Below are 14,932 nucleotides of genomic sequence, written 5' to 3'. Positions count from 1 at the left end.
CCTCTATAATAATAACAACAACAACAATAATAATAATAATAATAAAATGTTATATATAAAAATTTAACTAGTTCCACTTCTACACCCTCCCCTAAAATTTTAAAAAACTTATCCTACATTCATGGCATGCAATGTCTAATGTATCATTTTTTGCTCTTATTACTATTGTGTCATAAGTAGCTCAAAGTTTACTTAAGATATATATTATTTAAGAAAAAAAAAAGATGTGCATTTCTAGAATTTNCTGGATGCAAACTACAGCACAAGAATGCTGATCAGAAAATGAAGCTGAGTAATGACAGTGATGAGGCAATAATCTATACAAAGCCAGAGGATGAAATTTTTCACAGGGTAGTGATACTTGTATTATGTCTCTCCATGCCAGGAAAAAAAAAAAAAAAAAAACCTTTATTATGTACTTTTTTTTCTTCTTCTTTTAACTTAGTGTACTTATGCGGTGTATTATTTCAGCTTAGCCAGTGGTCGTTCAGCTTTCCTTTGCACACTCAACAGCCAACTCATGAGGTTAGTAGTTTTGTCAACCTAACATAATTTTTGACTTGCCCTAATTACACTAAAACTAGTACTGCCCACCCCCAAAAAAAAAAAAACAAAAAAGAGAAGGAAATAACTTAGAGCACAATAGTATGAGTTCAAATTTCCTTTATACACTTAGCAGGTTGCAAGTTGTGAGACAAGTATTTCTGTTACGCTACATACTTTGTTGCTGAATGTGCAGCGAATGTTTCAACACTTCTTGATTGCTGTGCCAATATCTATGAACCAAAATTCTTTGTTTCCTTCGTAGGCTTGCAAAATGTTCTTGTTTCATACTCTTTCCCTCCCTCTCTTAGTTTTTTGTTCAGGTATATTTTAAGCGGTGTGGGGCTGGGTCACAAATATTTTGTGTTCAAACTTAAATATCTCCCTTGTAGCCTCGTAGGCAAACAGGCACAAATTTTCCAAGATCTGAATGTGCTTCCGGATTTTACTTGCCTTTTCTTATCTGAATATCATTGCTTATCTCAGCACAGAAAAGATGGGAGTTTCTGCAAAAGATTTAGCTTAAGTCATTTACATCAGAAATATGTGAATTAATTTGATATCCAGTATCCCACCCAAGTGTCCTCTTTCAGTGGTACTTTCTTGTTTTTCATTGATGCTAGTGTAGTGGACAGTCGTGTGTTGCTCTGTGGGCCTGTGGCTTTATTCTTGGGACTAATGGTTTTATAATTTAATATTCTATTTATTCGGCTTTCATTAATTTTTTTTGCAGCTAAGAAATTATCGGTTTATGGGATTAGTCATGGCTGTTGAAGCAGAAAAAATTTCTACATTCCGACAAGAGTTGAAATCTTTAATAAATGAATCCTGAGGCCAAGCATAAGGTATCAAAATTTTTTAGTTTATAAGCCTTCATTTTTCTTCTGTCAACATTTCTAAATTAGCTTTCAACTTTGTTGAGCTTTGTCCAAGAGGTCTGAGGTGCCTTTTTTTTTGGGTGGGCATTTTTCTTGTACCATGGGGAATTTATCTGTAAGGATTTCACTAAATTTTGTAATCATCGGTAGTAGACCTGATTTACAAGACATTTGTCTTCTATGTTCTGTCATTTTTTCTTAAACGTTTTAACCGTAGTTTGTCTTCTATAGTTTTCCAATTATTTGAGATTTTGGAACATTTATGGCAGTTAAAACATGGTCGTGACAATATTAATGGTGACAGAAATGGTTAATTGATGACTTAAAGCCTCGAAAAGAAGCTTAATACCATGAGTAATTCATGGCTTCATAACATTAACTCATTAATAAATAAATGACAGTTAGTTAAATAAATGAGTAAGAAAGTAAGTTGTCATTCTTGTAGATGTTTTATGGCATCAGGTATACAGGTACAAACTTAAATAGAAGACAAATTAGAGTATGGAAATTTTATTTTTGAGGGTTAAATAAGCAAAATTTTTATTTTCCTCTTATTTTATTTACAGTCCTCGTTAATTTTTGTTGGGTCTAAAAATTTAAAGATGATGAACCACCTCAAACCTTGTCTAGGTATGGGCTTCATGGCCTTGTCCAGGACCAGGAGATTCGCAATCCAACACAGGGCCCTGATCACATTTAACTTGTACATAAAGTGTCCCAGTGTGTTTAGCAGGCTATTAAATGATAAAGCCCTTTGCCACGTGATGCCATGTTCTTTTGCGTTTTCATGCCCTGGGAAAAAGTCATTAATAACGCCTCAACAATCATAAAATTTAACAGCCCAAAGGGCCCATTATTGTTTTCTGGTTTAACTTACACGCAGGGTTTTCAAGATTTTTGTAGCTCAATTAGTTGGCACCTAGTGTGTCTAATGAATACATTTAGGATTTAAATAACTCTCTTATTGTAACTATCAAATTATTTATAAAAAAAAAAAAAAAAAAACAAAAAACAAAAAATAAAAGCTTGTACTTAGTTGTTGAGAAGCAAAACAATAAAAAAATCAGGGTAAGGGTTCAAGTGATAGTCCAATTATAATAATTTGAATCCTAGCTCTTTTTTTCATTTTAGCTCAACTAGTTGGCACCTCATAATGTTTTCAATTGAAACATTTAAGGTTTAAATTACTCTTCTTCCATTGTAATTGTTAAATTATCTATATATATATATATATATAACTTGCACTCGGTTGTTGAGAAGCAAAACAATAAAAAATTAGGGTTCAAGTGATATTCAGTTATAATAGTTTGAATCTTACTTCTCTTCAACACCCCACCCCCCCCCCCCCCAAACACACACACACACACACATTCCCATATACTGTGTTTGTCCCTAAAACTTGCTTGAAGTTTGGTTTTTGTTCTTAAAATTATTGAAAACTTGACATTTTCTATAATGTCATTCACTCTCATTAACTTTAATTCTATGTGCCTAACTAGGTTATAGTAGTATTTTTAGTATTAGAGATTTACACGTTTGATTTGGACCGTTAAATTTAAAAGAAAACATTCATACTTGAGGTGAACATGTGGCACAAAATTATTGGTTAAATACTTAGTATAAAAGATCTTTTTTAGTTTAGGCACAAAAAAGAAAGAACATTGTTCAATTGTTAAGGGGTGAATTAAAAAAAAAAAAAAAAAAAAAAAAAAAGACTTAAAGAGCAACGTTTTCTATTGTTTGGAGAAGAAAAACGAAATTCATATAAATTTTAAGCACGAATACAATATTCTTGCCAAAAATCAACGTAGTTGTAGAATTATTCATATATTAACTAATTACTTAAGAACGGAAAAGGAAAAAAATCATTGTTCAATAGAAACCTTTTTTTTTTTTTCAATATTAATGTAAAATTTCTTTCAGAACTTTAGGACAAAATAAAACATTGGTCGTATCCAACAGCAATGTACCATTTAAAAGATGAGTGGCCAATTCAGCCTTATACGTGTCACCGTTTCCATTTCCATATATAGTCATGCCAGGGGTCCATATTCCATAATCATATGTCCCAGTCCTATTGAGCCCACCAGCCACCATTGTTAGGAAACACAGATCCCAACCCAGGATATGTGATATGGTGCTAATAAAGTACTATCAATAGAAAATAGAGAACAAAAAAAAAAAAATCAATGCATGCACATATAAACACTAGACGTGACTCACCTAAAATTAAGATTTTTTTTCGAGGTAATTCAATAGTTAAGGGTGAAGAGTTTGAATTTTGAATGTATTTGTTGGAAACACTAGAAGGCACTAACCAATTAAATTAAAAGGCTTTTGATATCTAAAATTAAGATTATATCTATGTAATCACTTCATTTTTGTTATGATGGTTACCATAATTACATGCTACACGCACGTGTGAATTATAATAATGAGCTCAGAATTTTTAGTAGTGATAGGAAACCATTAATACCGAATAATAGGGGAAGGGGTGACCTATAGACCTTGAATCTCCGACATAACATTTATAGTAGATTATACTCAAGCACATATCTCTTTAACCATCTCCTCTACCCATTTCCTAAGGGCAAAGGCCCCTTAGAGACATTTGAAGCACATCCATACCTATTTATTTTAAGTTAGGAATCGGGACCCACCCAAAACTCAGACCTGCAAATCTGCAACGGTGATTCCACTTTTTTGGGTCCTCCTTGAGTAGGTGTCGAAATTTATTTTTTTTCAGAGAGAGAGAGCTCTAAACTATAATGTAGAGGAAAGAGGAACATGAAGCACATGGTAGGGGATTGGGACTTGCTGTCCTGTGGCCCCAAAATGATACCTAAAGATATTGACGAATCATTGGAGTGAAATCATGACAAGTTTTGCACCATGTGTTAAGGATCGTGGGATGGATTGTTGTTATTATTATTATTATTATTATTATTTCATGATTTTGCATGTGAGAAGATATAGAACAAAGTCATTTACATAACTTAATGCACAAATTAATGTGGTGCCAAAGTTGTGATTGATAGATGAGAAAGTGATGATAATAATGAGATTATGTTCTCATCAATTACAACTTACCACCATAATAGAGAAGAAAATATTGTAAAATATATTACATACCTAGCATTACTTAGATATGAAACATACTCAAACTTATATAGTTTCCTAATTAAGATCAATCCATCAAAATTTTCTAGATTGTGGACCAAATAACTTCAACAAGGGAAAATATCATATTTGGTCCTTTTTTGCTAAACGGAAAGGAGGGGGCGGGGAGGTGAGTGACTCACCCTCCTCGGCATAACCATAGGGGCACCCTCCAATAGAGAATGTTAGATTGAGCCATAGCTATTGTAATCAGAGATGACCACAGACCTTACTCTAACCCCACAAGAGAGCTAGTAAATCAAGGATTAGTTACAAGAGGCAACCCCACTCTCTGTTAAGGTTCGAACTTTTTTATTGTTTTGCTTCTCAACAACTAAGTACAAGCTTTTATTTTTTGTTTTTTGTTTTTTTTTTTTTTTTTTTATAAATAATTTGATAGTTACAATAAGAGAGTTATTTAAATCCTAAATGTATTCATTAGACACACTAGGTGCCAACTAATTGAGCTACAAAAATCTTGAAAACCCTGCGTGTAAGTTAAACCAGAAAACAATAATGGGCCCTTTGGGCTGTTAAATTTTATGATTGTTGAGGCGTTATTAATGACTTTTTCCCAGGGCATGAAAACGCAAAAGAACATGGCATCACGTGGCAAAGGGCTTTATCATTTAATAGCCTGCTAAACACACTGGGACACTTTATGTACAAGTTAAATGTGATCAGGGCCCTGTGTTGGATTGCGAATCTCCTGGTCCTGGACAAGGCCATGAAGCCCATACCTAGACAAGGTTTGAGGTGGTTCATCATCTTTAAATTTTTAGACCCAACAAAAATTAACGAGGACTGTAAATAAAATAAGAGGAAAATAAAAATTTTGCTTATTTAACCCTCAAAAATAAAATTTCCATACTCTAATTTGTCTTCTATTTAAGTTTGTACCTGTATACCTGATGCCATAAAACATCTACAAGAATGACAACTTACTTTCTTACTCATTTATTTAACTAACTGTCATTTATTTATTAATGAGTTAATGTTATGAAGCCATGAATTACTCATGGTATTAAGCTTCTTTTCGAGGCTTTAAGTCATCAATTAACCATTTCTGTCACCATTAATATTGTCACGACCATGTTTTAACTGCCATAAATGTTCCAAAATCTCAAATAATTGGAAAACTATAGAAGACAAACTACGGTTAAAACGTTTAAGAAAAAATGACAGAACATAGAAGACAAATGTCTTGTAAATCAGGTCTACTACCGATGATTACAAAATTTAGTGAAATCCTTACAGATAAATTCCCCATGGTACAAGAAAAATGCCCACCCAAAAAAAAAGGCACCTCAGACCTCTTGGACAAAGCTCAACAAAGTTGAAAGCTAATTTAGAAATGTTGACAGAAGAAAAATGAAGGCTTATAAACTAAAAAATTTTGATACCTTATGCTTGGCCTCAGGATTCATTTATTAAAGATTTCAACTCTTGTCGGAATGTAGAAATTTTTTCTGCTTCAACAGCCATGACTAATCCCATAAACCGATAATTTCTTAGCTGCAAAAAAAATTAATGAAAGCCGAATAAATAGAATATTAAATTATAAAACCATTAGTCCCAAGAATAAAGCCACAGGCCCACAGAGCAACACACGACTGTCCACTACACTAGCATCAATGAAAAACAAGAAAGTACCACTGAAAGAGGACACTTGGGTGGGATACTGGATATCAAATTAATTCACATATTTCTGATGTAAATGACTTAAGCTAAATCTTTTGCAGAAACTCCCATCTTTTCTGTGCTGAGATAAGCAATGATATTCAGATAAGAAAAGGCAAGTAAAATCCGGAAGCACATTCAGATCTTGGAAAATTTGTGCCTGTTTGCCTACGAGGCTACAAGGGAGATATTTAAGTTTGAACACAAAATATTTGTGACCCAGCCCCACACCGCTTAAAATATACCTGAACAAAAAACTAAGAGAGGGAGGGAAAGAGTATGAAACAAGAACATTTTGCAAGCCTACGAAGGAAACAAAGAATTTTGGTTCATAGATATTGGCACAGCAATCAAGAAGTGTTGAAACATTCGCTGCACATTCAGCAACAAAGTATGTAGCGTAACAGAAATACTTGTCTCACAACTTGCAACCTGCTAAGTGTATAAAGGAAATTTGAACTCATACTATTGTGCTCTAAGTTATTTCCTTCTCTTTTTTGTTTTTTTTTTTTTGGGGGTGGGCAGTACTAGTTTTAGTGTAATTAGGGCAAGTCAAAAATTATGTTAGGTTGACAAAACTACTAACCTCATGAGTTGGCTGTTGAGTGTGCAAAGGAAAGCTGAACGACCACTGGCTAAGCTGAAATAATACACCGCATAAGTACACTAAGTTAAAAGAAGAAGAAAAAAAAGTACATAATAAAGGTTTTTTTTTTTTTTTTTTTCCTGGCATGGAGAGACATAATACAAGTATCACTACCCTGTGAAAAATTTCATCCTCTGGCTTTGTATAGATTATTGCCTCATCACTGTCATTACTCAGCTTCATTTTCTGATCAGCATTCTTGTGCTGTAGTTTGCATCCAGAAACAAATAAAACGAATAAAACCAATTGTAACTCATCTCTTAATCAAAAGCAAACTACAATAGTAAGAAAAGATGATACGATACTGTACCTTGTAAATTTTACTGAAAATTATATAAAACTTAAAGCAGAAAGAATTCCTGAGCTCTTCTGTGGGCTTCCAAAGGCAAAACAAGAATATCAGAACATAATAAGGATGCTGTTTCCAGCAGGTAAAGAAACAGACATTTTTCACACTCATCCATCCACAAATGCTATTATCTAACCTCATCTTCTGTAGCCCAAAAGACTTCATCAAAGAGGGCATCGTAAAGAGGTGGCAGAAGCTGGGGAGGAAGATTCACCACACGCTGAGAGACCAGGAGACCCACATTCTGTGCTTGCTCACCCAAAAGTAATCTTAAGTCATCTACAACATCCTTCTCCTGGCATGATTTAAGGAGGAACTCCTTGATCTCCATGATACATTTATGGTCCTGATAAGTACAAATATATGACTTCTGATCAGTCAATTGTTATGAGGGTTAGTTTATCTACAAATGTTGAAATTACCAGCCAGTCAGCAATCAAACTACACTTGATTCTATCAAAAGGAACTGCTAATCAAGTAACTTTCCCCATCAATTCAATATGAGATCAGGTGCAGAAGATAATCAGGGTTGAAGCAAGGACTTAAGACTGAACTCGCATTTGAGTCTGGAAATTTTTTTATAAATTTAGTGTCCTTTTATATACAATGTTAATATGAAATGCTAATTCATGTGCAAATACATTAAACTAGACGTATTGCATTGTGTTAGTCAGGTGACCTTCCCTACCCCATGCCTAATAAAACTTCTCTTCTCTTGGGCATATAATCAGGTTATGAGCATATTTTTGGATTAAATAATATTCAGGATAAATTACAAATATTCACCAAAACTATCACCCAAGTTGCAATGTCCCCTTATATCTGAAACTGAGCGACCAGTGCCCTAATATTGCTCAAAAATTCCAAAATGGCCCTCTACTGTTCCAGTTTCCCTCAAATTAACAGCAGATTATTTCAGAAATGTGCCACCAAACCAAAGTCAACAACAACAACAAAAGATGCAACCAAAGCTCTCTTCAGGTTTTTCTCCTTCTCATGTCCATTGATATGCTCTTAATTTGAGGGCAATTAACAGCAGGGGGGCTATTTGAAATTTTGGGTAACATTAAGAGTTTGCTTGCTTAGTAGATTCATCGCAACTCATGTAACAGTCTAGGATGGGTACTTGCATTTACATAATATTCAAGTCTATTAAAGGTGAGATAACTGTGGGTCTTTTCTTTATAAGTAAATATAAGGCTTTATAAAGAGAAAAAGCAATAATGGAGGATGGGACAAATTTAATAGGGGTCATATTCAATTTGGTGTCGCCTCATCCAAAACCACCCCATTGACATCCCTAAAGCAGTAGAAAAGTCAAACAGATTGAAGCCATACATTTCTGCATATCTAATTATATAACAGCAAACTCCTACTGTTTTAAATGTGGCACAAACATTATTGACTGGCAATTGCAAACATATATATCAGGAGACTTAATAATAGAGTCAGTTTGTAGTGCATATGCCACACCACTGAAAGAAGAGATAAACATTGCAGAAAATATGGTTGGGATTTAGAAGTATTTGTCCCTTGCCTTATATCTTCCCAAGTTTAGAGCAGTCACAATAGAAAAAACTCCATCATCTTCATCACCCTCTATTTTAACAACAGTCCCCACTGTGGTCTGCCCCAATATCAAGTCAACAAAACCACTCAAATCCCACAGCTTATTATCGAGGTAGGCTTGCAGCAATGTCTTCACTCCATGAAAATCATTGGATTTTGGATCAAAGAATGCAAAATCTGCTTGAACGTTTCCCTTCACATGTACAAATTGAACTTGCATGAATACACACACTAAATCAAAGTGAAAAACAATGATCAAAACTTAATAAAATTTTATGTGTTGTAAACAATTGTAGTTAACATTTGGGACAATCGGTAGAGTAAAGTGAAGGATCGAACTTAGGATCTCCTGCTCTGATACCATTAAATTACTGATTTTCCCAAAAGATTAAACTATTAGGATATGGTAAATTTAATCATTTAACCACATACTTATATCACTCCTCACATGTGGGCTCAAACTACCTTTTCATAGGTGAGCCCCAACATGTGGGAATTTAAATGGGAGGTAGAGTGGAGGAGACACAGATTGAACTTAAGACCTCTTGTTCTGATACCATGTTAAATTACCAATTCTCCTAAAAACTTAAGCTATTAGGAAATTGTGAATTTAATCACTTAACCCTAATTCTGATAAAAATAATAATTTATATTGCGAGAAAGAAAAACTTACATCAAACTCCTCTTCATCAGAAGACTCAGATGGTTCGCTCCTTTTTTCCAAAGTATCCCTTAAAATTCTGTTATCTGAAAGCAGAACAGAAGAGCAAGTATGGGCCTTATTTGAATTGTTTTTGAAAACTGCTCTCAAAAACATGTTCTCAAGAAAGAGAATAGAATACCGTTTCATGCTGTTTTTTAATATCAAATGTGTTTGAAAAGATGTAACTATAGAATTGTTTTTCAAAAAATAAAACACCAAATTTTTTTTAATATAAGTAAACAAATTCATTGAGAGCGCAAGGCGCAACCCACATACATGAGAAGTATACAAGTGATACACACACCAAGAATCAAGGAAAAACAAAGAGATCAAGAAATTCTAGCAAGTTTGAAGAATAAAAACAGTCACTAGCAACTAAGCAATTGTAAAGGATTTTCAATAGTAGTACCTTCAACTCAGAGGCTGTTTTCTCGTGAATGGCATTCCATATGCTTGCATTACAATGCCTACCAAGCCTTCCTTTCCAACAAGTGAAAAATCCACCACTCACCTAGGCATGACCCACTACAGCCCAAACAACATAAGGCCATATCCCAGAGTTCCTTGGCTACTTCACAATGGAGGAGAATATGATCCATGGTTTCCTCACTCTTTTTGTACATACAACAACAATCCACAACTATAATGTCACACTTCCTCAAATTATCCATCATTAGGATTCTACTAAACGCTATAATCTATGCAAAGAATACCACTCTCAGAGGGTTCTTGGTCTTCCAAATACTATTTTAAGGGAAAGGGGTTCTGCCATTAGAGGTCGTCTTTTTTCTTCTTCTTTTTTTTCTTTTCTTTTTTTAAGTAACATTAGAGGTCAAAACTTTATAATACATTTAACCTACAATGGCTAATGGAAGGGATCCAATAAATCTTATCTTCTCCATCTCTCCTCAAATTATTGGAACAAAGAGAATTAGGAAGAAGAAAAACGATCAAACTCCCAATCCTACAAGTTTCTCATGAACCCAATGTAATCAAACATTAGACATTCATATACTCTGCCACTAAAACCTCCTTATGACAGGCTATCTAAAACCATTAGACATCCATAAAATAGTGGAAACTTGTTTGGATGGTGACAACTGAAAAGAGTGTTTAAAACACTGAAAACTCACAAGGTGCTTGGTTAATTGTTTCTTTGCTCAAAAGTTTTTTAGTCCATTCTCTCTCTCTGAGCACACCCACACATGTGCCCCCATACCCTCCTTCACATGCACAAAGATAAAGTAAATCCAAAACCAACAATGACAATGTAAAGCCTCACACTCCCAAAAACACCAAAAATCCCTTAAAGAACAAAATCTCCAAAATAATCCCAATTTGAAACATAACCAAAACCTCCTTTTTTGTTTCATCCAACACTACCAAGAATGTCTCCAACCTATAAATCACACCCTGATTTTTATCTCATAAAACTGCTTTCCTATAAACCACTAACATGTAATATAGAATGGGTAGGCGCACAAGGTAGAATTTGTGCTTGTGCTTGTGTGGGTGTGCGGAAATAGGAGATGGCAGAGAGATGGCTAGATGTTTTTGTGTGTACTATATACATTAGAGACAGATGGTTTTGGTTGCTTCTGGGTGAATGTGTTTTTGTGTCAAGGTGCAAATAGGCCAAATCAAGTGTTATCAATGGTGGAGGCAAAACATGATTAATCGACCATGTTAAGGACCAATTTGGCCAGTGATCGAGTACCAGAAGGAATCGAAGCAAAAATCTATTGATGAGTGGTAAGACAGGGTAGCAAGGGCTCAAATTTGGTCTTTAGTAGTGGCAGAGATAGAGGATGCAAAGTCAGCTAGAGGCAACCAATGGCTCATGCCTACAATTTAGTGGTTAGCTAGCAAAGTAAGATGCGCCAATGTGGGGCTGTAGTGTAGGTGTGGTAAATCGTGCGTGAGGGGGTAAATCATGTTACAATTTTCAAAATTGGCTCTAGAACACCCCCTCCCCCAGCAAAAAAAAGAAAAGACAATTCATGCAGATAGAAAATGAAAACAAAGTGTTACATCCTGGATTAAGATGAAGAGTTTACTCAACATGAAATTGCAAATACCTGCAGAGTTCAGGGGAGATTCTCTGTGGAGTTTGGAGTCTTGCATTCGACGTTTTGCCAAGTAAGAAGAGGCTACCTGAGCAGCTGAACGAGAAAAAGAGGAGAAGGTCAGAGGCCGAGGTTTCAACAATCGCTGGTGCCTTGTTGGCCTCCGGGGCATCTTGTTAATCTGTGTAAATCCAACAACAACAAAATCGAACGTCAAGTTCATCAAATTTGAGTTTAGATTTGATGTTATGAAGCAAAATTTGCTAAAAATGATGAGCTTGAGTAAGTGTGATACATATCAGACAGCATTTCATATCAATGACTAAAAGACATACACGTTATTCAGCAAAAAAAATAAAAATAAAAATGTACATGTTAGTGTCAAAGCATGTTTTGATAATTAATCGAGTTTATTAAAGAAAATGACTTTACAATGTAGAGATGAAGCTCTAACAAGCAAATAGGATAAAGAAGCACTAGCTCATGTTCACTACTACCTCTGACTCATAGCTTCATTAGTCAATGAGAGACATTAGCTACCCACCTTGTGTGCAAAACTACACAGCACCATGTGTGCCACAGAGCACACCCCTCCTAATATAACAAATTAAAAAACAGACAAAAATAGAGTAGAATAAATTTTTTTTTTTTTTTTAAATGAATGAGCTTGAATATATTCACCAAATTCTATCTACCCGTCTTCTGTACCTTTCTCCTTATCTCTTTCTCAAATCCTCAAAGAACAATGAATGATGATCATTTCTTTTTGTGTAAAATAAAAATGTGAAGCTCATTTTTTTTTTTTTCCTCATTTTGGGCTAAAAGAGGTTTTTGGGTCTTCATTTGAGCTGAACATCTTCTTCTTTTTTTTCTTTTTGAACAGTATGAAAGTAGGAATTTATGAAAAAAGATGCAGTATACAGGAAATATACTTCATAACAACAGTACAGACACAGAAGAAAATTATAATCAGCATACAGAAAGCGAAAAGCAATCTAGCATGGACAGAAAATCAGAAGCAGAAGGGAACTGAACATCAAGTTTGCTATTTTATAAACCCAAATTGAAAAAATAAAAAACAACATGGTTAAATTTAATTAGGGAACTTAACATACAGATAAACTGGCACATCCTTTTAACCAAAAAAACAAAAATTTTGGTAAATCCTATTAAACATTGGTTCTAAACAAAATCATTGACCAAAAAACAAACAGATAAACTACAAATCCGGTCTAAGAGATTAACCACAAATCAAAACAAATAAATCCCTAAAAATTTTACCTTTCTCTCTACTCTCTGCTCTCCGCCTCTCTCTAGTCTCCAGTCTCCACTGTTCAGTCTGTTCTCATCAGCTCAAAGCTCAAGGCTCAAGCAAGGCAGCAAGCCGCCTCAGCCTCTCTCTGATTCTCTGCTCTCCGCCTCTCTCAAGTCTCAACTGCTCACCTCACCTCAGGAATCAGGTATAATAAAATTATTATAAATATTTGGGCACAGGGCACTCCATTTTATTTGTTAAGAACTTAAGATAACTTTGTTTATTTGGGCCCTCCCTGGCTGCTTTTGTAACTTTGTTTATCACTTATCAGTTTATCATTATGGCTGCCTGGACCCTCCCTGGACTGGGCGTTAAGTTTGGGCCTTCAAGTTTTTTTTTTTTTTTTGGTGGGTGGGTCTTATTAATAAGCCTTGGGTCAGTGTTATGGCTGTGCTTAAATATTTGTTATTCTTGTGCTTAATTTTTTTTTTTTTTAATTTATGCAGGTTGAGATTGCTAAAAAATTGTTATTGTTCAGTGAAACTATAATAATACTTTTTATATAAACCAAGTTCTATTTCTCATTTGCTCTATACTTGAAAGTTATTTTTTATTTTAGTCTTTATAAATATATTGTTTGATTAGAAATGTCTACTAGAAAATATGCATCTGGATATGAAAAACTTAAAAAAAAAAAAAATTTAATTGAGTCTCAAAAATGATCAATGGATAAATTTGTTATTAGTAATAAACAAAATATAACACAAAATTTAGATGAAAATAGACATAAACATATACATACACATAAACATACATTTTTAGTTCTCGCCTTAGGCCCCAAAATGTCTAGGGCCGCCCCTAAGTGTGAGATACCAAAAGGGCTCTCACCCAAGTGAATTGAGGAGCCCAACTCTAAATGTAGTTATTATACATTATGATATGATAAACTCAAATCATATATATATATATATATAAGGCTTATACTCAATCATATCAAAGAAAAGAAAAAACTATTCCCCTTTATTTTCCCACATTTTCTCAGCAACCAAACACCAAACACCAAGCAAACACAACAAAGTGTGTGTATATATATATATATATACTCAAAATCATGTATTTTTAGCAAGCAAAAAAACACAAAAATAACAACAAACAACTCACAATTAAGTAAAAAAGAGAAAAAGAGAACATACCCAAAATAAGAGAGAGGTGGAGAAAGGCAGGAACGATGGAGAACCAGCAGCGTGAACGATGGAGAACCAGCAGCGTGAACGATGGAGAAGCGGTGTGATAGAGAGAGAGAGAGAGAGAGAGAGAGAGAGAGGGGAGAAGAACGACTGTGAAGAGAGCAGAAAAAGTTGAGTAATTTTGATATAAGAAGAGAAAAAATAAAATTGTGTTCAATAGGGATCGAACCTGGGATTGTACCACTATAAATGTTTTTTACATATTAATATTTAAGGTAAAGTAAACTATTTACGCCATATTTTAATTTGGTTCCTAATTTTTCAATTGTATTAATTTGGTCTATTTTCATCCAAAAAAAAAAAAATGGTCTCTAACCTTTTAGTATCATGTCAATTTAGTCATGTTATTATCTTTTGGATAGAAATTGCGGACATGAGAAACAACCAAAACAAAAAAAAAAAAAATTAATTTCCGTTGATGTGGCAGTAAACTTTTTTTTTTTTTGGCTATATGCCATGTCAGCAATTTTCATTCGAAAGATAATAGCAAGGACTAAATTGATACAACATTGAAAGGTTAAGAACTAAATTGACACAATTAAAAAATTATGGATCAAATTGAAATATGATGTAAAAAATAAAGACTAAGTAAGTAGTTTACCCTTTTTTTATATATAAATAACGACAAAATTTAATTGAGTTTACCCTAAACACCAAACTTGCCTTTGACTATACTATGTGGAATGAAATTGGTAGGAGAGAACACCCATTTCATCATACTCCTTAAAAACTCAATTTTTCATTCCTCTAAAATTATGAGGAATTTGAGGGAATTGAATGAAGTTTAATGCAATTTCAAGAGAAATCCCCATAATGCTCTTTATATTTTACAAATTC

General features: G+C 34.0%; 1 protein-coding gene and 1 long non-coding RNA gene across 2 annotated transcripts; one reads left to right on the top strand and one right to left on the bottom strand.

Moving 5' to 3' along the window:
• Window positions 1–252: 252 nt before the first annotated feature.
• LOC136061720 (uncharacterized) lies at window positions 253–1,591 on the top strand. Its single transcript, XR_010623573.1, has 3 exons — window positions 253–351; window positions 472–525; window positions 1,277–1,591. It is a non-coding gene; the product is annotated as an uncharacterized LOC136061720 (long non-coding RNA).
• Window positions 1,592–5,780: 4,189 nt separating this feature from the next.
• LOC111985504 (protein BCCIP homolog) lies at window positions 5,781–13,093 on the bottom strand. The gene is made up of 9 exons (XM_024017153.2): window positions 12,875–13,093; window positions 11,606–11,774; window positions 9,498–9,571; window positions 8,793–9,017; window positions 7,392–7,601; window positions 7,217–7,282; window positions 7,021–7,110; window positions 6,847–6,900; window positions 5,781–6,095 (listed from the first exon to the last, which is right to left on the bottom strand). The coding sequence occupies exons 2-9, from the start codon at window positions 11,763–11,765 to the stop codon at window positions 5,997–5,999; spliced, it is 978 nt and encodes a 325-aa protein (XP_023872921.1). The 5' UTR covers window positions 11,766–11,774; window positions 12,875–13,093; the 3' UTR covers window positions 5,781–5,996.
• Between the last annotated feature and the right edge of the window lie 1,839 nt (window positions 13,094–14,932).

This window comes from Quercus suber, unplaced genomic scaffold, assembly GCF_002906115.3.
Source record: "Quercus suber isolate HL8 unplaced genomic scaffold, Cork oak 2.0 scaffold_344, whole genome shotgun sequence".
NCBI classification, from domain to species: Eukaryota; Viridiplantae; Streptophyta; class Magnoliopsida; order Fagales; family Fagaceae; genus Quercus; species Quercus suber.
This window is presented reverse-complemented; position numbering and strand designations above follow the sequence as displayed.